General features: G+C 40.6%; 1 protein-coding gene across 15 annotated transcripts in view; it reads right to left on the reverse strand.

Annotated features, from left to right (window-relative positions):
• Window positions 1-23,424, reverse strand: part of CFLAR (CASP8 and FADD like apoptosis regulator) — a 43,907-nt gene that overhangs the window by 9,437 nt on the left and 11,046 nt on the right. For 11 of the 15 annotated variants that reach the window (XM_014563699.2, XM_032480082.1, XM_032480077.1 and 8 more), the window contains 7 exons: window positions 16,805-17,213; window positions 14,567-14,672; window positions 12,795-12,930; window positions 11,717-11,802; window positions 8,904-8,961; window positions 6,276-6,325; window positions 5,501-5,582 (listed from right to left, as the gene is read on the reverse strand). In XM_014563699.2, the coding sequence (XP_014419185.1) occupies window positions 5,501-5,582; window positions 6,276-6,325; window positions 8,904-8,961; window positions 11,717-11,802; window positions 12,795-12,930; window positions 14,567-14,672; window positions 16,805-17,163 (877 nt within the window). In that variant the 5' untranslated portion in view covers window positions 17,164-17,213. The other 4 variants (XM_032480085.1, XM_014563702.2, XM_006189949.3 and 1 more) reach the window with 4 other exon arrangements.

Raw genomic sequence — 23,424 nt, forward strand, 5'->3', positions numbered from 1 at the left:
TCTACTTAGTGTGAGTATCCATTCAAATACTTTACTACAGCAAAAGTCACATATTTGATTATGAGGTACTGCCCTAGACCCCCTGGAGTGTTCTATGAATTCAGTATATGTACCACTGAGAGAGGTGATGAGACATGCTTACTGACCCAGACTGGCTTCCAGCAAGGAGAAGAAAGTGTCAGGCTGATGAAAGGCAGGACATTTCTCTTATACGGCAGCTGGCTCCTTGGTTCTGAGGACATAGCCATACAAGACGTTTTATGTCCCACCACTGCTGCATCAATTCCAAGGACATATCCCAGTATCTCTTTCTTTGTTCTCTTTTTTTCCTGCTAAAATTTCTTTAGTTTTAGGGCTGAGCCCCACGGGAGTAAAGAGCCAGTAACAGAAGATGACTGGCATCACCGGAATGAAGATAACAACAGCAGAGCCTTCCCGGCCAGTTGGGGGTTGGAAACTGTCGCAACCGCCAACCTGACTGATGGTCCCCACTCAAGTGTTTTCTTTTCTCTCTCTCTGAGCAATAAAAGCAGCTCTTTTTTTTCACTTTGTCCCTCTCCTCTGCCTCTATTGAGAATTCTTTCTCAGTTGGCAGGCAAGGACCCACACATTGGGGGTGGGGTGGGGCTTGCCCACCCGCTTGGTGTGCTTTCCAATTTGGGGGTCCCTTTATCCACGAATACTATGTCATCTTTCTAAACTCTTAAAACTTCTTAATTTTGAAATACAAGGGTCTCCAATAAGGGATTGTGGACCTACAGTTCCTTTTTATAGCCTAGGTTCATGTTGTCTATGAAAAAAGGGTTTGCTATGTAGCACTGATTTAAAGGGAAATTTCATTAGTGATGCTAGGTTTCCAACTGAGTGGCTGCTTAGTCTCAGAGGACAAGAAAGCCCAGGAAAATAAAAAGTGCCCCACCACAGACTTCCTGATCTCTTTTCCCCAGGGAAGCTATCTTCAATAGTCCCCTAATCTCACGGGAGTGAGGACAGGAGGCTACGCTTCCTCGGCACCCAAGCTGGCGGGCAGCAGTGGCCACTCCGTGTGAATGAAGCCACCATCTATTATCTCAGATGTCACTTGCCATGTGTCTTCATAGCTCAGGAGCAGAGGCCACAGTAGCTGCTCTGATTCCCCTTGCTGAGATTTTCCTACATTTTATTAGTACAGGAAAACGCGGCTGACTTGGGTTGTTGCCCATTCCACTAAGGGAAAGGGGGGAAAGGAAGCTGGGTGACCCCAAGATGCAGCCAAGCTCAAGTCAACACCACTGCAAAGCTCTCCACCATCGACTTGGGACTTTCACAACTCCTGTTGCTCTTCTGAAAGAGGAAGTTTACTTATGCAAGACTTCCAAGGGAAATGGGCAGCAGCTGGTAGAAGAATCTAAGCCTTAGCCTGGTTAAAAAGCACAGAAAAATCTTCAAGTTTTTCAGAAAAAGCAAGAGAGAAAAGAGACAGGAATAAACATGTCCACTTAAAATCTGCAAACACCGTCTTTCATTCGGCAGCCTAAAACCCAGCCAGAGCCCTAGGTCAAAGTCCAGAGCCACGTGCCTATGATGTGGGACATTCGCATCTGAGTTTCTAACAAGATCAGAAGCACCACATCAGGGCACCACGAAGCAGGGCCTCACACAGGCCAAGCTCTGCTGGGTCACTGACACCGATGACACAACACCGAGGACTAACTTTTCAATTCAACTGAACTGAGATAGCCCCAAATCCTTAAGCCTCCATATCTGCTCCAAGAGGTTACTGCCCTCTATAAGGATTCTTCTCAAGAATGAGCCACCCAACAACAATCTTATCTTTGTTCACAATGTGGCTGAGACCAGATTCTACCTCACTGTCTCCAGATCTAGTTCACACAGGACCAAGCTTGATATTTTGCTCATAGTAGGTGCTCAGTAAACACAGGATAAAGGAAAAGTTGACCTATAAAGGTTTAAGGAACTTGCACAGTCTTTGGATAAAAGTCTGATTTTCATCCAGGAAAAGATAGGTATAAGACAGTCGGCTAAATTCTACAAAGGAATGGTTTTAACAACGCACTGAGACCAACAGAGCTTATTCATTCACTCAACAAACATTTTATTGAGCTCCCAAGTGCCAGGCACTGTTCCAGGTTCTAGAGACATGGAATTTATGTGATAGCAAAGTAGCTAAAAGCAGAGGCTCCAGAGTCAAGCCTTCAAGTCCCAGCTCTCAGTTACTATCAGTTCAGTTAGGAGGGGGGTTTACTGTGCTCTGCTCCCTTACCTTGAAAGTGGGGATAATAGTACCTTTCTTACAGTATTATTTATGGAGATTAAGTAAGAATCCATGTAAGGGAATTAGCAAAGCACCTGGCACATTAGACTGAACAGTAGATAGTAGGTTTTTATAGATTAGATAGTAGATATGGATTTAATAGATTAGATAGTAGAGTTTAAATTTTACACCCTGATTACTACCGCCCTCAAGTTAGTCTTATCATATTATTGTTAGTTTCTTTCCGAGCCCTTGTCTCTGGTAATAATGTTTATTACCAGACGGCCACACTCCTGCCAAACGTTCAGCATTAACCAAGAGAGAAGGTTAACTAAGCAAGAGACAAAGGAAACCCCACAGCATCATCTAGACAAAGCTCCCGGGCTGTTAGGATGAAAACGAAGAAATGAAAAGTGCTGCACGTAACCGAGACTACTGTCAAGTCCAGCAGTATTCCTGGCCTCGAATCCTCAGGGAAAAGTCCGAGGGAGGGGCTGGGGGTGGAGAATGAAGAGCTGGAGGCCTGGGGAGGGAGTGTGAGAAGAAACTGTCTTCCTCTCCACATTAATCAATAGTTTTCTGCTGCTCAGAGTCTCATCTGGGCACGTAAATGGATTGAGGACCCCTCAGGTGATAGAAGCCCCAACACAACAGGAGTAAAGTGTGTTGTCCTGTTTCTTACCTGTCCATTGGCCACCTGTCCCCGAGGGAATTGTGTAAGCGGCCTCAAACCCAGTAATTTGTTTTGTTCCCAGACGCAGGGAGAGCTTGAGACAAGGAAGCAGCTAGACAGATGCACCCGAGGCCAATACCTGCTCGTACCTCAGATCAAAGAGGCTCCAACTCCCACTCCACCCTCCTTTCCATATTTTTCTCTGGTCTCATCTTGCCACTCCCTGCCCTCCCTCACCCTGGCCTTTGTACTCAGATTCTCCTTCTCTGTCACACCCACTGTCCATGATGACTGGTAGGAGTGGTCTGCCCAGCTTTCTACCTAGGTGTGTCCCCAGAAGTTACCCCTTTTGGGTTGCCCCCTCTATTCCAGTTAGTCCCAGACTGTGGGGACCTGTCCCCACCCCTGAGCCAGAGCAGGCCTCCAGACCCCAGTTCTCTGGCTCCTCACTTCTTTGGGGTCAGGTTCCATGTACCAAGCACAAAGCCAAGGCAAGTGCTAGCTTAGTGGTTTGCAACTAAAATTAAGCAAAATGGACAAATGTGCTTACAGTGTGAGTGCCAGGCGCTGCCCTAAGCTTTTGACAAATAAGAACTCACTCCCTCCTCCCAACCTTCCTACGAGATGGGTCCTGTTACTAACTCATTTTACAGAAGAGAAACTGGGCTTCAGAGAGGCTAGAAAAACTGGCGGGGTAACAAGCTACCACACGCAAAGCCATGATTCAAACCCACACAGTCATGTTCCAGGACCCAACTCTGCTCATGATCCTATGATGCAGAAAATACAAATACACGTTGAGTGCCCAGCGGCGAGAGGCCCATAACTCAGCAAGGGAAGTGAGCTCAGATCCTGGCTTTCAGCCACAAATTCACAGGAAGTCATGGCTTTATCTTTGTGATTCTCTTCATGTAACAGACACACAGCCTGCACCAAGGCCAGTTGGGAACTTTCTGCCAATTAATGAAACAGAACTGATTACAGCCAAAAGAGGAGGACAATGATATAACCGCTTTTAAAGCAGGACGTTACTCACTGAAAAAATATTTCCTCATTCTTATATGGATACTAACAGCTAAAACAGAAAGGACATCTTATACATCAACTACAGCTCAGTTTCTTTAAAAAGTAAATAAAGGACACATCGATAGCTGAGGAGACAGCATTTCTTACATTTAACCAAATATAGGACATGAGAAAGTGAGCTCATAGCTGAAATCCTGGGAAATTCAGCCTCATGTTTCCTAATCTGACCTTCTCTTACAGTCTCTTCCCGTAAAACTCACCATGGTAACATTTTAAGTGAGCTTAAAAGACAACTCTGACTCATTCTAAGAGAATGTTGAGAAGCTGGAAAACTGTGGAAATAGAATGATCAATCCTTTCAAGAAAGAGATAAATAATTAAAGTGAATGCTATTGCACTTTATCAAGGCTCTTCTCATTCTCTTTTAATGCATCCCCAGTGATTGATTCAGTTTGAGCCAGACATCCAACTACAAGTGAGCAAAAGAATCAGTTCAGGGGGCGGGGGGATAGCTCAGTGGTACAACACGTGCTTGGCATGCACAAGGTCCTGGGTTCAATCCCCAGTGCCTCCCTTATGGGGGAGGAAAAAAAAAAAATCAGAAATTAACACAACACTGGCCTCCAGCTGAGAGACCTTGGGCAAGTCACTTATGAACTTTCCAGCTTCCTTTATTCATGGGGATGAGAGTGTTATTATGAAGATTAAAAGAGAAACATGTTCAAAGCAAAATTAATTAATTAATTAACACAACATTGTAAACCGACTACACTTCAATTAAAAAAAGTCAACTCAGACCCAAACAATGGTGACACACAGGTGGTACAGACTCAGGTCAATAACCAAATTCCAGGGTGGCAGATCTAAGGGACACATTGCCTCTAAGTGAACACATATTTATCCTATTTTTAATATTCCCCAGAAAAAGCTTTCAAAGTCTATCTAGGTGAAATGATGGGGCATCTGAAAACACTGAAGCCCAGCACACCTTCCATTCTCAACCCCCTTTGGATCCCAGGGTTCCTCCCTGCCACAGCAGCCAGCCTGCACAGACAAGACTAAAGCTCACCAGCTTTCACAAGGAATGCCTCCGAGCCAGAGACAATACCATGCGTTCCCCAAATCCCCTTTCACATTCCTCCTGACACACAGCTAGACTAAGTTCTTGTCTACTGCGGTTGGCTGCGGCCCCACACGCAAGTTCTGACTAAAGGGATGGGGATGGAACTGATGCGTATCACTTTCAGTCAGGCCTGGCCCCTAAATCTCTCGCGAGAGCCTTCCTTCATCCACCAGCCAGGTCCAGGGGATCCTGCAGAAAACTCCAAGGCCTCAGCTGATGCAGCCACTGAATAAGCACATGGAACAACGCTCCCCAGCCTGGTCCACACTAGACTGTGACAAGAGAAACTACCCCTCCCGTCTGAAACCACATTTTGGCAGTGGTTTGTCACGGTGGCTAGTGTTGATCACTCTGATGCACACAGCTTGCATGGGCCATGATCTCATTGTGGGGGCATTAGTTAATTGGCAGCATCCAGACCTACCTGTGTCATTGCCAACGCAATCAATTATCAGGCAGATTCCTAGGGGCTTGCTCTGCATCCTGTATCTCTCTTCCGGTGTGTGCTGGAAAGGAAAGCAGGGATTGTTAAAGACTCGAAATGTTGTTCCGTTTCCTCAAGGCCTCACCCATACCATCTTTTCTTCTGGATTTCCTCAAATCTCCCTTTGGCAGGTGAGTCACTCAGTAGACACAGGCTGAAGTCAGCAGAGCTGACATTTCCCTTCAATATCAACAAGCTATTTCAGCTTTGATTTAATTTTAATGAAAACTTCAGTCTCTTTACACGTGTCTTAGTTTTGTGGGATAAAGATAATTTAAAACACAGAGAAAAGATGGGTTGTGTTTCCACAGTAACCTGAAGTTGTACAAGTGATATCTTTCCAAACCAGTACAAAAGGAGGCCTTCTATTGCTTCTCGTTATGAAGAGGAGGTATCAGCGTAAGAAAAGGTCAGAACAAGTCAAAGTTCAGTGTCACTGCTTACTTATGTGTTCAGCAGTCACTCAGCTGAGGAGAGACATGCCACTTTGGAATTTTCCTGCATTCCAAAGTCTGCTAATGCAATCCACTTCAGCACCTTTCTCTTTGCTACGTTCAAGGTTCCCCTTTAGGGCAGAAGAGTTCTCAGAATAGCACTCAGCATCCTATCGCTGTCACAAAGAATTCTTAAAGGACAGATATTTTTAAAGTCGTCAGTGTTCTCCACAGATACTGTGCTTCCAATACAATACCAAGTCAGAGCATTTCTTCTGTACCTGAGGCAAAAATGCTTCTGATTCCTGAATGGATGTCTTCACTGGTTCTCCTGGGGGATGAGAGAGAAATTATTTATAAAACAGGAGAACTAAGCATGCTCCCATGCTGGCTGGGTTTCTTTATGTCAGAGCTGTTCTCTTTCCCTATTTTCTTCTCCCTTCTGTCTCTTCTTTCCCCAGCAATATTCAGCCCCAAGCTTCCAAGCACACACTGAAAAACCTAACTGATAAGAAAATACAAGTCCCCATGCTAAACAGGGGTTATGTAGAAAAAGTTTAAATAGGAACCTTGCCCTTCTCTAGGTAAAGACCAGGTGACTGGTGATAGGAAGAATCTAATAACCTTACTATCCAACAGTATCAATAGCTTTCCTGCACGTGCTGAAATTGTGGACAACAGCCTTAGAGATTCAGAGAAGGGAAAGCTTTTGTGGGTTCACCACTTACAGAACAGGTGGCCGTGTTTTTAGTGCAGTGATACTGGGAGATCATAAAATAAAATGTCAATGGCAAGACAGGGGACAGTGGGCTTAGCAAATGTACATGAGCCTAAAGCAAACTTTATTAAATAAAAAATGACTTGATTAGCCCCAAGGAGGTGGAGAATCACCAGTTTTGAAGACATAAAGGGCTGGCTGAAACCCCAGCCCCATTATTCACAAGCTCTGTGGTCTCGGGCAAGTTTCTTCCCGAAGTCTCAGGGGTTTTGGGGATTTTGTTTTGTTTTTTTAATCTCTGAGATGAACATCTAATTACATGATTATTGCAAAAATGAGAAATAATATCTAAAGACAGGGAAAGAAAATGCCAGTATTGGCAAGGTTTGGGGGAAACGAGCACTTTCAAATGGTAATGCTGTGTAAGTTGAATCAGTCTTTTTATTTTTTTTTTAACTTTTTTTTTAACATTTTGTTTTGTTTTGTTTTTGGCAGGGGAAGGTAATTAGGTTTACTTAGTCATTGTTTAATGAGAGTACATAAACTTACATGTTCTTACTAGAGGTATATAGATAAAACATTAACATTGGTAATGTCTGATACTTGGAATTAAGAGGAAAATTCATGTCATCTTTTTGTATTTTAGCAATCATGGATTGACAGTATTTAAAAAACACAAAATAGCCTATGTAATATGTCTATCTCAGTTTAGGGCACTTACTAAAAGTGCTTAATAAATTCTAGTTAACATCATCAGCATGATCCAGTTGAAATCTACTTGGAAGTCCAAAATAATATGAATCCTTGGCTTGATTATTTTAAACTTCTATTAGATTAAGGTCAAGTTATCAAGATGCTTTTTTCTTTCATTAGCAAATAAACCATATCAAGGCAAAAGCAGGTACCTAGCTCTCCTAGGGACCTGTAGAGGTGTCGGGAGCTTCACTGACCTCACCTGTATAGGTACCATCAAGGATAAACCTGCCACCAGGGAGCCCAACAGAAAGAATACTGATTATTTTAATTCCTCTCCAAAATCTACCAGGTCCCCCATTTTTCTTTTAGACAGCTAATTCTCACCACCTCACCCATGTTTTAAGAAACATGCTGTCACTTCACGCACTAATTCACCTCTCAATGGCATTTGCTGGAGAGCGGACTTCTAGGTAGGGGGTGACCGGCATGAGCTGCTCCACCTGGCTGATCTGGGCGAAATGTTTCCAGGGGCCCGCAGACAGCACGTCGGCTGAGTCATGAGACGTGGGCAAAGGGCCTGGCTTCCATCAGCGCCCTGCTCACTACGCTCATGATCGCCCCTGCACACAGGACAAAGTCCAAGCTCCTCAGGTAAGGCCGAGGCCTCCTTGCCTGTCCGTGCATTGCTGCCTCCAGGAGTTTTGAACAATCATCTCCACTGTAGTGAGCAACTGTGTCTCAGCCCTCACTGCAAGGAGGACTCAAGACAAGCAAAAAATACACTTTCTGAAAATGACAGGATCAAGGGCTGATGTTTTAAGAGCAACAAGAGGGATCATATGGCTGAAATGACTAGGGTTGTTTTTCTTTCTTTCCTTGTAGGCGTAGGGCATGTCATCTGTGGCACATTTAGATTTATTAAATGGGCTATAAACAAGATCCTGGTAACCTTCCTTCTTCCTGCTGCTAGGTATTTGGTTTAACACAGCTCATTATCATGGTTAGATTAATGTTGCACATGGCCTGGTTATAATTCCATTTCAGGCGTAAATGTCATAACTCTTAAAGATATAGCCAAGATGATGAAGCTGATGGAATACAAGGCTTTTAAATTCAAATAGGCTAATTTGATAGGTAACTAGAAATGCCAACGAATACATTGAAGATTTTAACTTTTTTGAGAGCTTAATTAAAGTACGCAGATTAAAAAATGGCCAACTCTAAAAATGCAACATTTTTGTATTTGAATTATCAAGGATTTATAAAGAGTGAAAACAAAGAGGGGGGAGGGTATAGCTCAGTAGTAGAGTGTGTGCTTAGCATGCTTGAGGTCCTGGGTTCAATTCCCAGTACCTCCATTAAAAATAAATAAATGAAAACAAAATCCTATTGTGTAAAAAACAAACAAAGAAACCCCAAAATAAATAAATAAACAAACCTTAAAAAAAAAAGTCTTTTTAAAAAAAGAATGAATACAAAGCAAAGCTGGTCTTACTTTTAATGTCAGGTTGTCCCATCAGGAGTCTGTGTTCTTTACTCCTCCCATTCTGGAGCTTCAAATATAAAAAACAAGGTCATACTCCCCGTTCGTGTTCTCAGAGGCCCATTGCATGACACCTCTTTAAAAATCTCCATAGGATTCTTACCCAGGAAAAAATAGAAATATCATATTCACTGTTAAATTATCTAAAAAAGACTAGCAAGAACCATTAACTCCACAAACCCCATATTCTACAGCCAAAGAAGCAACTCTTTTGTTTTTTTTAAAGTGACAATACAGTGAACATGTAAATATGCCAAACTAGCATATTAGAATGTTTCAAAACAGTTCAATAAAGCCCGATGTTATGGTAAAGTGGAGCTGCTGTAACAGCTGCAAATTCAAACAAGCTGTTGGAACATGCAGTTGACATTCAACCTGATCCTTTAACACGGAGGCAACGTACAGTACAGTTAAGAGTGGGAGTGGGTGTTCAAACCCAGACAAACCTAGCTAATCAGATATCCTGATTCTGCCACTTACTAGCTAGGTAATTTTGAGCAAGTTCTTTAACTCTATGTGTTTCTTTATCTTCAAAATGAGGATAATAATAGTACCTACTTGATATATTTTTTGTGAAGATTAAATGTACACAAAGCTCTCAGCACAGTGTCCTTTAGGCACATGGAAGTGCTTAATCAAAGTCCAGTTTTTTTCCTATAATGCAGCTATACATAAGCCCCATGTGGGTGTGGTTCTTGAAAATTAGCTACCCCTTCTGAGGGCCAGAGTGAAATGAACCAGAGAATGAAAGATTGAACAGACCCTTTCTCTTCTCAGATGACAGGTCCTGTGTAAGGTACACATAGCACACACTGTCAACCATCTGATACGCTCAGCTTTCAAATGACAGTTCTCCTCTGAAGCTATCCTAGCCAAAAGAGAGAAGTACACTATTTATTAAGCTGTGTCTGCAACTAAGTCTGTGCGTCTAAACTGAAGAAAAACATAAGTTGCTTTTATCACTAAAAATCAATGACTTAACCAGAAGCTAATGATATTAGATAGAATTTGGAATCCCACATAGGTGTGCATTCACATTTACATCCTATTGAAGAGACATAACATCAAATCAAAGCTGAATTTATTGCAGATAAATATAAAAAGCATTATATTAGAGTCATACAACTTTTTTATTCTATAATATTGGTATCACATGTCATTTAATGCCACTGTAATTTTTAAAGCATTTTTTGCAGCCTTGTATGAGTTAATATCCAGGTATTCAGTTCCTAAATCTCATGAGAAATTCACTGAATTCATATACCACAGTGCCTGCTTACTAAATGAATGAATGATAAGGGTCACAGATAAAAATAGCAAATTGAAGGAAAAATTTACACACACAACATGTGGGTTCCCAATAGGTTACACAGACAGTGAATACAATTACTTTCATTAACAAAATGGAAAGACAATAATAAAAACACAGCAGGCTTTTGACTAAGAATGACAGTAAAATTTATGTTAGATAGACAATAGCAGAGAAAGCGCAGAAAATCTGGATCTGAATCCTAAATCACTTTGTCTCATGATTTGATATCATAGAGATTCAGGAGGACAAAAAAAAGCATATTTAATTCTTGAAAAAATGACAGACAGATATATCTAAGCTATGACATGATAGTACATAGTTTATTAAATACACCATGGTGTAGAGAAAGGAGTATTGACTGGGCCACGTCTGGTGGTAAGTTGAGGTGGGCAATCACATAGTGTTCTTTAGACCTAACTGTCCTTATTTATTTAATGAAGAGGCTGGACGGTATAATGCTTAACATCCATATTAGTTCTGAAAGTCTGTTGCTCAGTGGTATCTCTTACAGTTTATATTCTCCCAAAACTGTTTTTATTACAGGTGTAGTTAATGTTTTCATCACATACTTTTATGAGTGCTTATAATGTACAAATTATAAACTGTGGCCTAAAGTCTTGACTACAGATTCCAAGTAACTGTGGTCTAAGTCTGGACTACAAATTCCACATATCTTTAATATGGGGATAAGGGTGAGATTACCCTAAAGTTAACTTCTCAAGATAAAAAAATTAACCAAAGCACAATTCTGATGATAACCTTGCATCGTTCACTAACACAACAAGTGACTAAGTGTTATTTATGGTCACAAATCACTCAATAACATCACTCAAGGACAAAACACTTTTGCTGAACTCATTAAAGTAAGCTCAATGAAAAGCAAATGCACAGAGACATAAATATAAGGATATTTATTTTTCACTGTTTTATGAACAAAAGACTGGAAACAATGAAAATATACATACATAGTAATACATCTAGAAAGTGAAACCATACTCAACAATGAAAAACAGTGAGTAAATAGATTTCCATAAGATTCATATGAAACAATTTCTAAGAATTCTTGGATGAGAACAACGGGCACAGTGTGACACCATTTATACAGAAGAAAAGAACAAACATTAATATTATATATCAATAAACTATCTGGATGATCAGAGAAGGTAATGGTTAACAACAGATTCTCAGGGAAAGATGAGGGAATATACTAAGACAATAATGGCAGTTGTCTTTGGGTAATAGGATAGAAGTGATTTATCTCCCTCCCTTTAAATTTTTTCTCTGTATTTTCCAAATTGTCTCATAAGAAGGTACACATATTTTAAAACAAATGCAAATTTGTCACAATTTTTTGTACATATTAAATGAAGTATATGCTCAAAGAATATGTATATTTTTATCGAGTTCTGAAATTGTTTCATGCCGGGATTCCACATATTCGCTCCAGACTCACCCTTAGGTTATATGAAGTATCCTTAAGACTCAAGTTTGGGAGAGATGCCTGAAGAGCATTTACATAATTTGTTTCTGCTCTTTGAGCTACAAGAAGAAGAGAGGCACTGAGTTAAGATTTACAAATTATCATCAAAGGTATCTTCAACAATGACTCAGCTCAGGGTCAATCATGATCTTTCAAAATACCCGAAACTTCCCAGCCACCTTACTGATGTCAAAATATCAGATCAGATGATTCTACTACCAATGACATTAACAGACTGAAAATGGTACTCTGGAACTTGTATCAGTCATTCGGGAGGGGGAGGGGAGTTATGTGTTGATCACTGGGTATCAGACACACTCTTCAGCTCTCTGGTGGCAAGTAGACTGCTAGCAGAGCCCACACTGAGTCTAAAAGACAACGGGGGGGGGGTCTAGCTCAGTGGTAGAGCCTGTGCTTGGCGTGCACAAGGTCCTGGGTTCAATCTCCAGTGACTCCATTCAGAGAAATAAATAAGCAAATAAACAAACACACACACACACACACACATATACACTGAGGGTAGGGGTGTCGCAAACGAGGCCAATGTAAGCTGGTCCTCTTTATGGAAGGAGGAGTTATCAGCAGAAAAGATGCCCTTTTCCATGAGGAGGTTTTGTGAAACTTGGGACATACGCAGGGCAGTTACAGGCCCACAGTGACAAGATACCACCCAGAGCTGGATGGTAGTCCAAACAATGGTGCAAGGCAGCGGGGCTCGGCATAGACTCAAAAGCCCTGAATGTCCACAGCATCGTCAGCCCTTGCAGGCAATGGGCATACAGACTCTTTCCTGAAGATCAGAATTTTAACAACTGCTTGGTGGCATTTTGCAGAGGGCCAAGACTCTGCAGTCACGGGTGTGGGTGACAAAGTCAGCAGATCTGGGGTATGAAGGACATGAAGGGTTTAGATCTTCAGCTGCAGGCTGGTGGGGGCTGTGGACATTCAGGTTCTGTTCCATCCAGCCGTCCAACACATGAATCTTTACCAGCCAAACCCACTATGCACAGGTACTTTCCTGAGGCCACAGAGAGGCCAAAGTGCTGCTTACCAGACTGCTTGTATTTCTGGATTTTTGTCTTCAGGTCTATTCTGTGGATGTTCTTTAGGCATTTTTCTAATAAATCCAACTGATCTGGAGCAACCAGATTTAGTTTCTCCAATTCAATCACAAGATCCAAGAAACTCTAAGAGAACCACCAGAAAGAAACAAATGTCAGGAGGGCTGATTATTAGGCCCCATATGTGAACCTCAGGCTGTGTAACTTATAACAGCAAGAAAATGCGACCAGAGGAGCCCCTTCAGCGCCCTAACCCAGACCTCTCAGTTTTATAGTCCTTTCAAGGCCATGAGCAAATTACACTCTTGGATTTCACTCAGAAAGGAGGTAAGTCTTTGGCAGGGAGGCCAACCTAGACCGAGGTTGGTGATAGACACATGGGCCATTCTGTGTCATCAAGGAGTGACAGCAGCCCTGGAAACAAAATCCCCCCGAGCTCATTCTATTCCAAAAAGCCAGGCTGGTGTTACACTGAAAAACTCTAAGGGCTTTCCTGAAAAGAGGAAGAGAGAGTGTAGCCGGGGGAGAAGTTTTTACTAGAAAAACTCCAATGATACAGTTTTGAAGTTCTTAAAATATTTTCATCAACGCCGGGAATTCCAACTCATTCTGACTTAGGGGATATGAGGCGGCAAAATTACAAGGCCGGGACCACAGAAATTGTGAAAGAACCATTTCAGAAATAGGCATTGCTTTTGGTTTTATTTCCCTTCCGTTTAACATTTGGTTTCCAATGTGCTATCTTTATTTTTTTAATTAATAATCATAATTAAATCTCTAGAAATGAGTGGGAAATAAACTGATTAGGGGACTCCAGAAAAGGAGTTCTATTTTTTTCATTTTCCTTCCCTTCTGCATTTGATGGTGGAGGCATATAGTCACCCTACGTCCCCGGACTTCAGAAATGAAAAAAACAATCATTAAGGAACATGAGGGATACATGGGACAGAACTATTACGCTGTACACCAGAAATTGACACAACATGGTTAACTGACTATACTTCAATTTAAAAAAGAATTAAAAAAAAAAAAAAAGGAACATGAGGAATTCTCAAGCAACGATTTACCAGAGTCCTTGGAGGCAGGTCCTTGGTGGACATATTGTCACGCACTAGAGACCCGAGTTTTTCCTGGCCTGTCCACATGTCAGCAGTACCAGAGGCAATCACAACATCCCTGAGATCCTCACCTCATCCTCGTTTTTAACCCCAAATCTCTATTTTTGCCATTCCCTGGATACATCAGTCCCAAGAACCTTCCCCCGCCCACCTCCACATGCAGCCTAATGACTCCACGCGGACCCCGAGCTAGCTGAGGAGTAGATGGCAGGAGGAGAGCAAGATGGGGGTGGACCAGCACTTCCCACCTGTTTCTACTCAGCATGAGCAGACACGACTTCCTAACTCTCCCAGAGGATCTGTCCAACCAGGGAGAGAAACTGGTGTGTAAGCCAGCCCTGTGAATTTTATGCAAATAAAGGATAAAATACAAGGATGAAAGGAACACTCAGGGCCACACCAGATGATCTCACCCTATTGCCTCTCAATTCATGAACCAATTTTCTTCCCGTTAGTGTTATTATGAAAAAAACCCACTCTTCTCCCTTCTCGCCTTCACACACCAACCTCCCACCTCCTACCCACCCTGACCTGGTCCATCCCGCTCAAGTGACTGTTTCCCTCTCTTCACAATCCAGAGGGCACCACCCCCAGCTTCTGATAGGCTCTTAGGAATAGGAACCAAAAAAAGAAAGAACACTCACCTTATCCTTGGCTATCTTGCCTCGGCCCATATAATCTCTCATGAGGAATATTAATGAGGACACATCAGATTTGTCCAGACCCTCACCAATCTCCAACATCAGCACCCTGTAAACCAGGCAAGTTTCTTTAGTAAACTCCGATACCAGTCCTAGTGAGAACACCAAGCACCTCGGTCACCTCTACGCCGGTAACTGGTTAAAAGACTAATTCTGGCCCCCATTTGAATGTGCCCCCCCAGGAAACAGAAAGCTCAGATCACCCCAGGAGGAGATGTGAAGGGAGCTCAAAAAGGAAATTTATGCTTTCGCCAGTTTTCAATAGGAGATGGCACCTCTTTCTCCAACTGCTATAAAAAGAACAAGAGAATAAAAACTTCCCCAAAGAATCCCCTAGCTCCCTCAGAAGTTATGATGAAATAAATGAAGAACCTAAATGACTAAGATGAAAGGAATAGAATTCAAAGTGATCTTGTCTCTGTTTAACAAGCTGCCACGTGATGCGGATGCTGCTGATCCAGTGACAAGACTTGAAGTCACAAGGTTCTGAAGCACAGTAACCCCTGGGCTCTCCTGGCCCGCTCCCGAACTCACAGGGTAAAAGCCATGGGGATCCTAGTCACTGACTGTCAACGTCTTTGTCTAGAAAGTCCCTCCTGACTTAACCAGCTCTGCTCTAGTTAAGAGTTACCATCACTCTTTACTGGGGCTCCCAAGGACACCTCAATTGTCATTACTACCTCGACACTGCCATCATTGCTTAGAAGCCCATTTTCCCAGACTCTTGAGGATGGAAGATTCTTCGTTTGTTTTGCTCTAGCGCTCACCAAACTCCTGGGCACATGTCAACCCACAAGAAAGCCCACTGGCCAGACGAATAAATGAGTCTAACACTCCTGGGCCTCTCCGCCTCCATTCACCATTGCAAGGAAACGGGAAATGGAGAGAGTCCCCTAACTTACAAAAACCCAGTCAGCGCCTCCCAGAAAGTTTAAAGATTATGGACATCATCTGATGGTTGGAGAAATGGAAGGTGAGCAAAAATTACAGCTACCACAATAATAAACTCTTGCGTTTGCAGAGTGCTTCCCAGTTTTAAGAAGTACTTCACATACTAAATTACCACAGGCAATCCTCACAAACAGACTTGTGAAATCAGGTATTATTCTTCTTAGCTTTACAAGTAGGAAAACAAAGACCCGACTGACGTTAGTGGCTGACTCAGCCTACGTCACCTGTAACTGATGGAACTGCAGATGAGCCTTTGGACCTCCAGTCTCAGACACTTTCCAAGGCTCACGCTGCTTTCAACTTTCTTTTATATAGTCTTCAATCGTGCACGTCATCTCCAAATACATACTATCGATATAACTAAAGGCTGGTGGCCTGGAGAAAAGGGAACTGCTAATTTAAGGTTACAAGTTATCTTTCCTTCCCAGAAACGCAGCCTTTCTGGTGGCTTCCGTGTTCCTCTGAGCTTCCGAGAAAGTACTATGTAAACAGGAGGAAGGCACTCAAGGCTTCCTGAACTCAAGGGGACTCCAACGGCCATTCCTCTCTGAACCAAAGGGGGCCTGCACGTGGTCAATTTGGGCTTCCCAGAGCCTTCGGAAGCAGGAACCTCACAGAAAGAGAGCTCACCCCACTAACTTCTTCAGCAAGGGAAAGACTGAGGAGGATTTGGGAGGGACCACAGAGCTCTACAAACCTCAGGAAGATTACTGTCAGACTTATTATTTCCTTTCTCAGCACCAGAAATTGCCAGGGTCTGACATCACAGAAAGTCATTCTAGCAGAGAACACACAGCTCTCATGGTCAGAGGCCTGCCACAGTGCTAACTCTTGGGTTTTCTTCTCACTCGCACTCCACCCACGAGGCAAACACATACCATCCACCTCTTCCACTTTCATTCTGATCTTCTACCCAACTACTTTAAGCTAACAGGTCGTAAGAATTCAAGGAGTTCAGAGGAATGAAGAAACACCACACAGCCTGGATCAAAGGGTAGAGAAAGTAAAGAGGCTGCTTTTCTTACTGTTCTCATTTCTATGGTTCTGAAGTCTGGACCTCCTCCTTCCCTCCCACCAGTCCAGCCTCAAGAAGCACTGATAAATTAACTATCACCATTGACACATCAATTCTGCATGTACTAATGTCCCAGACATAAAATTTTATAAGAAATTCTACAAGAATATTATTATAACCTTCCTGTGCTATTGCTGTATTCACTGATGAATTACCTATAGTCCGAAATAAGATGAGGGTGCCTGAGCAGGAGGGTCTCCACTGCCTGTCTGTCCATCTTCAGGATCTTCTTGAGCAAGTCAAACCGCCTTACTCTGTAGAGCAGCTCAGCCAGGCTCACAGAAGACAGCTTTCCTGACTCTCTTAAAATATCCAGAAGGTCCCTGACATTACGTGGTACCACATTTGCAGCAACATCCCGGCACAAAAAAAGAAGCATCTCCTTCTCTTCTTCGTCAAGTGATTCTTCGACCTGATGGAAGACCTCCGCAGACATCCTGTACAGTGTCAACCCAAGGAACGGCAGTAAGAATAGTCTAGTCCAGTCAACAGGCCGTGAGGCTACTGAATTCATTTCTGATGGTTTTCTTCATTTCTTTCAGATTCCTTTCCAGTGGAGGAGTTCTATGGTTGAAAGGGAATTTTTTTTTAATCCTTTTATCAAAGTAACTTATGCTAAAATTCAAGGTAGAGGCTTTTCCTTTCTTGCTGGTCTCTCTAATCTAGCAGATTAAATTCATGTTATGTCTACAGAAAGTGACCCTCTCAGTAGACAAAGCAACTGACCCAAAAACCAAGACAGATAAAGAAAATAACCTACATTTTAAAGGAAATGAAACCAGAGATGAACATTTCCAAAAAATCCCATGTACTTTATTAGAATGTATCGAATGTAAAGTATGTTGAAGGGGAAAATCACAGCTAGGGAGTTAATGACTAAGTGGCAAATAATTGACCTTGGGGTGGTGGTGGGGGGGGGGAACAGAGGAAAAGCCCAATGACTAAGCAGCTGACTAGATGAGAAAACCTGAGGTCACAGGTTAACTCCCTTTCAGTAATCTCCAAGTAGGCTTGAGCAAATACGAATCTGAGCGAAGGGTACCCTCTGCAGGGTGTCAAAAATGATGGGAGAAAAGAGGCTTCTGCCCCTACCCCACCTCTTTTTTCCAGTTGTTCTCCTACTTTGAAACCCCTCCTTCACACCTGGAAGCATAGACTTGGGCTGCCATCCTCCCAAAGCCCCAGGCCCTTTACATGGCATCATCATGAATGCTCAAAGGACCTGCCACCATGGCTGAACAGAGGTCTTGTCAAGTTTCGATCATCTTCTCAGACCTGGAGCCCCTCACAAGGGTCAGGAGCCCTGATTCACAATACACTGCTAGACAGCAGTTATCACTAGAGTTCCTGATGGTATCGGTGGAAAGTTCATGCCATGGATGTATTCTTCACTTCCTCCATTGTAACGCAAACCTATTTTCTTTCTAACTTTAAGTTGCAAATGGCAGTCACTGTCTACTTTAAAGTTTCATAGCTATATTTTATGTTAAATAAGAGCTTGTGCTCTGAGAGACTACCTTGTCTGAAACCTGGTCTGTTTCTATCAGAAAACATTTCAGGTTAAAAGCTAATCTTAGCAAAAAAATAATTGGAAACACAACCTAATTGTAAGTTGCTAACTGTTGCTATTTATTTGTGTACAAGTATTTTTATATATTTATCTAGCCAGATTTGGTGAAAGGAACACTGAATGTATTTTATTTACTTATATACAGTCTCAGTCCACAAAAGATGAGACATGTTACAATTAAAACACATAAGTAGGAAAAAATTTTATATAAGAACAAGGGGAAAAAATTAGGTGAAAGTCAAAATGAGGTGGAGGGACGGAGAACACATATAAATACACAGGCCAGAAAGGCCTACACAGATTTTTAGTAATCCTTGAATTTGTCCTGAGCTTCCTGGCAGTCAAAGCAAAAAGGGATATATGGAATGTTAAAAAGCTCTTGCTGTCAAAAACAAGAAAAATGAAACAGATTCTTAGAGGAAGCATAATTTCCCTAGAGTTCCAGAGTTCCCCATCAATGAAAATATTAATGAGTACTTCAGTATCTGAAATTAACAAAATTATATTTATTGTAAATTTTATTTTTTTAATTTATAATATTTTATTTTAAAATAAACCCATTCATTTACAGTTTTCACACTGGCCTTCTCCCAACCAGTCTAAATTGATCAGTTCTTAATAACAATAGACATTTTAGTTAATGTGTACTTGTTAAATAAGTACTGGTGTGTCTATACCAATTCCATGTTCATTCATCCAAGCCTCACTTAAGTACAGACATTTTGAATAACTGGAGAAATGAAATTTACTAAATGATTGCTCAATGGAAGCAGAAAAAGTAGTACTCAGACTACTTTGTTTTTTTGTTGGTTTTTTTTTTTAATCTGAAAGCTCAATACTAATTTTATGTGTCCTGGAGAGCCTAAGTCTATTCTCCACTCACAGGCAAACGGTACTTTAACTTAACCACTGGTTTCCATAAAAGAAGATCAAGTTCTTCTATTAACTACAAGTCACAATTTTGTCAGTAGTGATTACGATAAATTAACTATAAAATATTTATACACATTAGAAGGTATAAAATAAGTAAGAAGTCATTAAATACAAGAAGAAAGGGGGTGTTATCTATATTCACCAGACAGATCTGAAAAAGAACCACACAGAACCACTAGAAATGAAATGTTCAATTCCCTATTTTTAAAAACAATAACTTTTGTAGTTCATAATTATCAATGATGTAACAATGCCATCAAGAGTTAACAAAATTGGACAATTATTTTTAAAAATATTATCTGCTCAGTTCATTTCCCCCAACCATTACACGTAAGACCGCTTCCTACAGTCACGCACACTCAGCAAGAGAACTGGCATGCTGTCTTCTCTCTGTACTAATGGAGGTATAGTTTGGCAGTAAAATCCAAATTACTCAGTGGTAGCATCTGGCATATTCAAAGAAAATATCAAAAGGAAAACTACAGATCCTGTGCTGAGCCAGGCCAACCAGATGCAGCAAAATACCAGTGTTTATACACTGGGGTGGTGTTGGGGAGAGTTAATTGGGGCTAGAGGTGATAAGCACTCGACAATGGGGAGCATGAAAGGGAGATGGACGGTTACAGTCCAAATAATCACTATTTTGTTAAGGTTTCTTTTAAGCCCAAACCAAGAAATTAACATAAAAATTACTCTCAGACTAGGGGAGCCCATAAGGTCTTGAGAGGCAAACTCCAAACCACCTCATGAGGTCACCTTCACAACCCAGGGCATATGACACAATCCAATTATATAATAAATTACCGTGCACAAACAAAAATCACGATGACAGAAGACAAAACAAATAAAATACACATCCTAGGAAACTATATCTGAAAGAGTTTAAAATAAAGATCTTAAAAGGTTCAAAATGATAAGGAGAATTTCTGCAATATGATAGGCCAACTCAATGCCTTAATCAGAGGCAATTTTGCCCCTCAGGGGACATTTGACAATGTCTCAAGACATTTTTGGTCATGATAACCACGGGGTCCTACTGGCATCTAGGGATGCTGCTAAACATTACACAATGCACGCTCCCCTCAACAAAGAATTATCCAGCCCTATATTGCCAATAGTGCCAAAATTGAGATGCCTTAGAGAATCTGGGGAAAAAAAAAAAAACTAGCTATAATACACACTGATATGCTAAATAAAACATAAAAAAAATTTGCTCAAATATACAGTTGAGTATTTAAGAAAGTAAGTAAAAGTGTAGGAAGGCATCTGTATCTGTCTCTGTCTCTCTGTCTGTGTGTGGATATGTGTAGATGTGGAGACAGAGGCAGATATGTATTACTTGTCTCTTCATTAAGTAATATATGTCTCTCTATACCGATATCTATATGGAGGTGAAGATATAGATAGACATATGTAACTTCTCCATAAGGGCTAAAATGAGAACTTTAATAAAAGTATTGAGAATTCAGTTGACTTTGACAAATTAGTAGGGTATATTAATTAGTTCTCTTGATGCTTTGCTGTGATGCAAAATATGTGATGTATTCAAACATTTTATAATTGTTCTGATGTTAACCATTAGGTCAGATTTGTATTTCTAACACTTTTAATGTTCTTTTAAGCTAATGTTTGGAAAATAAAAATTCTTTTAAGCTAATGTTTGGAAAACAAAAATTTAAAAAAAAAGAGTGTAGGAAGGCAAAAAGAAAAAACTGCTAAAAACCACAGTGATAGTTTAAGATTTGCCATATACAATAGCATTAAAACAGGTAACATGTAGGAATGATTCTAACAAAGATATTCCAAAAAAAAACACCAAAAAAAACCCCTATAAAATATTACTGAATAGATATTAATAAAGGCCTAGACAAACAGAGAGCATTACCTTGTTCATGAATAAGGAATTCAATATAATAATATTGAATAATATAATATAATATAATATAATATAATATAATATAATATAATATAGATGTGAGTTCTCTAAAAAAAATGATCTACGGATTAAAAGCAAGGAATTTAACTTAGAAGGCAGCAATTTATACATAGTTAAATAGTAATTATGAGGGAAAAAAAAGTCCACAGCAAATATTATACTTAATGGTGACATGTTAGAAGCATTCCCCTGAAAATCACACTTAAGACAGGATATGCATGGTTATCCCTTCTATTCACCATTGTACCAGAGGACAGAACTCAGCACTAAAATAAAAAAATTTAAAATAAGAGTATAAGCATTGGAACCAAAGAAATAACTATCATTATTCACAGGCAATAAGATTTTCTACATAGGAAACCCAAATATATTAACAGACAAAATGCTAGAATTCATAAGTGGTAAGTGGTTAAGGTTTTGAGATATATGAGTAATAAATACACTATACACTAGCAAAAACCAGGAAGAAAATGTAGATTTAAAAAAGATACTATTTACAAAAGCAACAAAATCTGTATGGTATATAGGATAAATCCAGAAAAGATATATGACATTTAAAGAAGAAATTATAAAACTTTATCAAAGACTTCAGTTAAGACAGAGATAATTGAAGAAATGTATGATAATCATGGACAGAAGACTCAATATCATCAAGATATCAATTCTCAAATGCATTTATAAATTTAAGTCCAACCCCAAATCCAAAAGTTGTGCTATGGACCATGGCAAGCTGATTTTAAACTTATCTGAAGGAGAAGAAGAGCCAAGAATAGCCAATACAAGTTTTAAGAATAACCAGTTTGAGGAAGTTGCCTTACCAGAAATCAAGATTTAAAACAAATGTATAGTAATATGACACAAGGATAGAAAATAAAACAACCAGTACACAGATGAGAGCTCAGAAATCAAGCCACACACAGATGACTAAGGTAGTCCTGTACATCAATAGGGAAAGGACATTAATGTCCAGAAATGGTGGTGGGACAACATATATATGGTTATTCAAATATATATAAGGAATAAACTGGGATCCTTTCCTCATACCATTTACAAATCAACTCCACATGCAGTAACATCCTGGACATAAAGTTCTAGAAGAAATTCTACAAGAATATTGTTTATAACTTCCAATTATGAAAGATTCTGTAAGACATAAAAAGCCCATATCCTTTTAAAAATGAAAAAAAGAGAAAGCCCAAGCAGAAGACAAATGCATTTTATTTAATTAACAAAGAACTGGTATCCAGAATGTAGAAAGCATTTCTGCAAATCAATAAGCATACGACAAGCAACCTAGCAGTAAAACACCACAGGCAGTTCCCAGAAGAAAAAAAAAATAGCCATAAACCATAGAATATTCAAGCTACACTAGTATTCAGAGAAATGCAGATTTAAGTTACAATGAGATACTACTTCACATTGGTCAAATGCTAATATCTGTTACCAAATGTCAGAGAAATACGAAATCCTGTATGTTGCTGGAAGAATCGTAAATTGATACAACCACTTTGGAGAACACTTTGGCAATACCTGGTAAAGATGAATGCATACATTACTCCAGGACATGAAAACTTCATTCCTAAGTAAATATTCTTTTAAAATTCTCAGCCAGGTGTACCAAAACATGGACACAATGTTCCTAGCAGCAGCAGATGGTACGGAAAAATAATGGATAGCACCTAAAGTCTATCAAGAAGAGACTGAATAAAATGTAGTCTTTTGGCTTTTTAGAGCTTCTTTGATGTATATAAAGACAAACCTTAGAACAAGAAAGCTTAGAGGCATCCCGAAGTTATCACCAAAAAGAACAAGTCAGATTTTATTGAACGTGGTTCTAAAGATAGGGCAGAAGAGCTGGGGTGGGGGTGGCAGGTAGAATGAGTTCTTAAGAGTTCTGTGGAAGGACAGTGCCTATCACTTACCAGCCCCGCCCTGCCTGAGCAGCCTAGTTCACCACTCCACACACCCCTCTGAAGGCGACTGCTTCACCTCCCTCAGGGACAAAGAAGCTCTCCAAGCCTAATTCTTCTACTTCCCCATTTTCAAACATTCAGTCCTTCTGACTGATCACTGCTTCTGTTAGTGTTCTTCTGCTCCACTGTCTGAAGCCATCACCTTCCCCAGCCAAGCAAAACTGGCAGCTTTGTGTGTTTTCTAAAATTTCTAAGGAATTCCCCTTGTCTGTCATCCCGTCAAATTTTAATTTAATGACTGTGTCTTTCCTTCTTTTCCACACCCACACGAAATCTCCACGATGGTACAAACTGTCCCCACCTTCGCAGTCAAAGCAGCTGAAACCTAAGAACTGTTCCAGTTTCATTTCTCAAGTGGCTGCC

This window comes from Camelus ferus, chromosome 5, assembly GCF_009834535.1.
Source record: "Camelus ferus isolate YT-003-E chromosome 5, BCGSAC_Cfer_1.0, whole genome shotgun sequence".
Lineage (NCBI taxonomy): Eukaryota > Metazoa > Chordata > Mammalia > Artiodactyla > Camelidae > Camelus > Camelus ferus.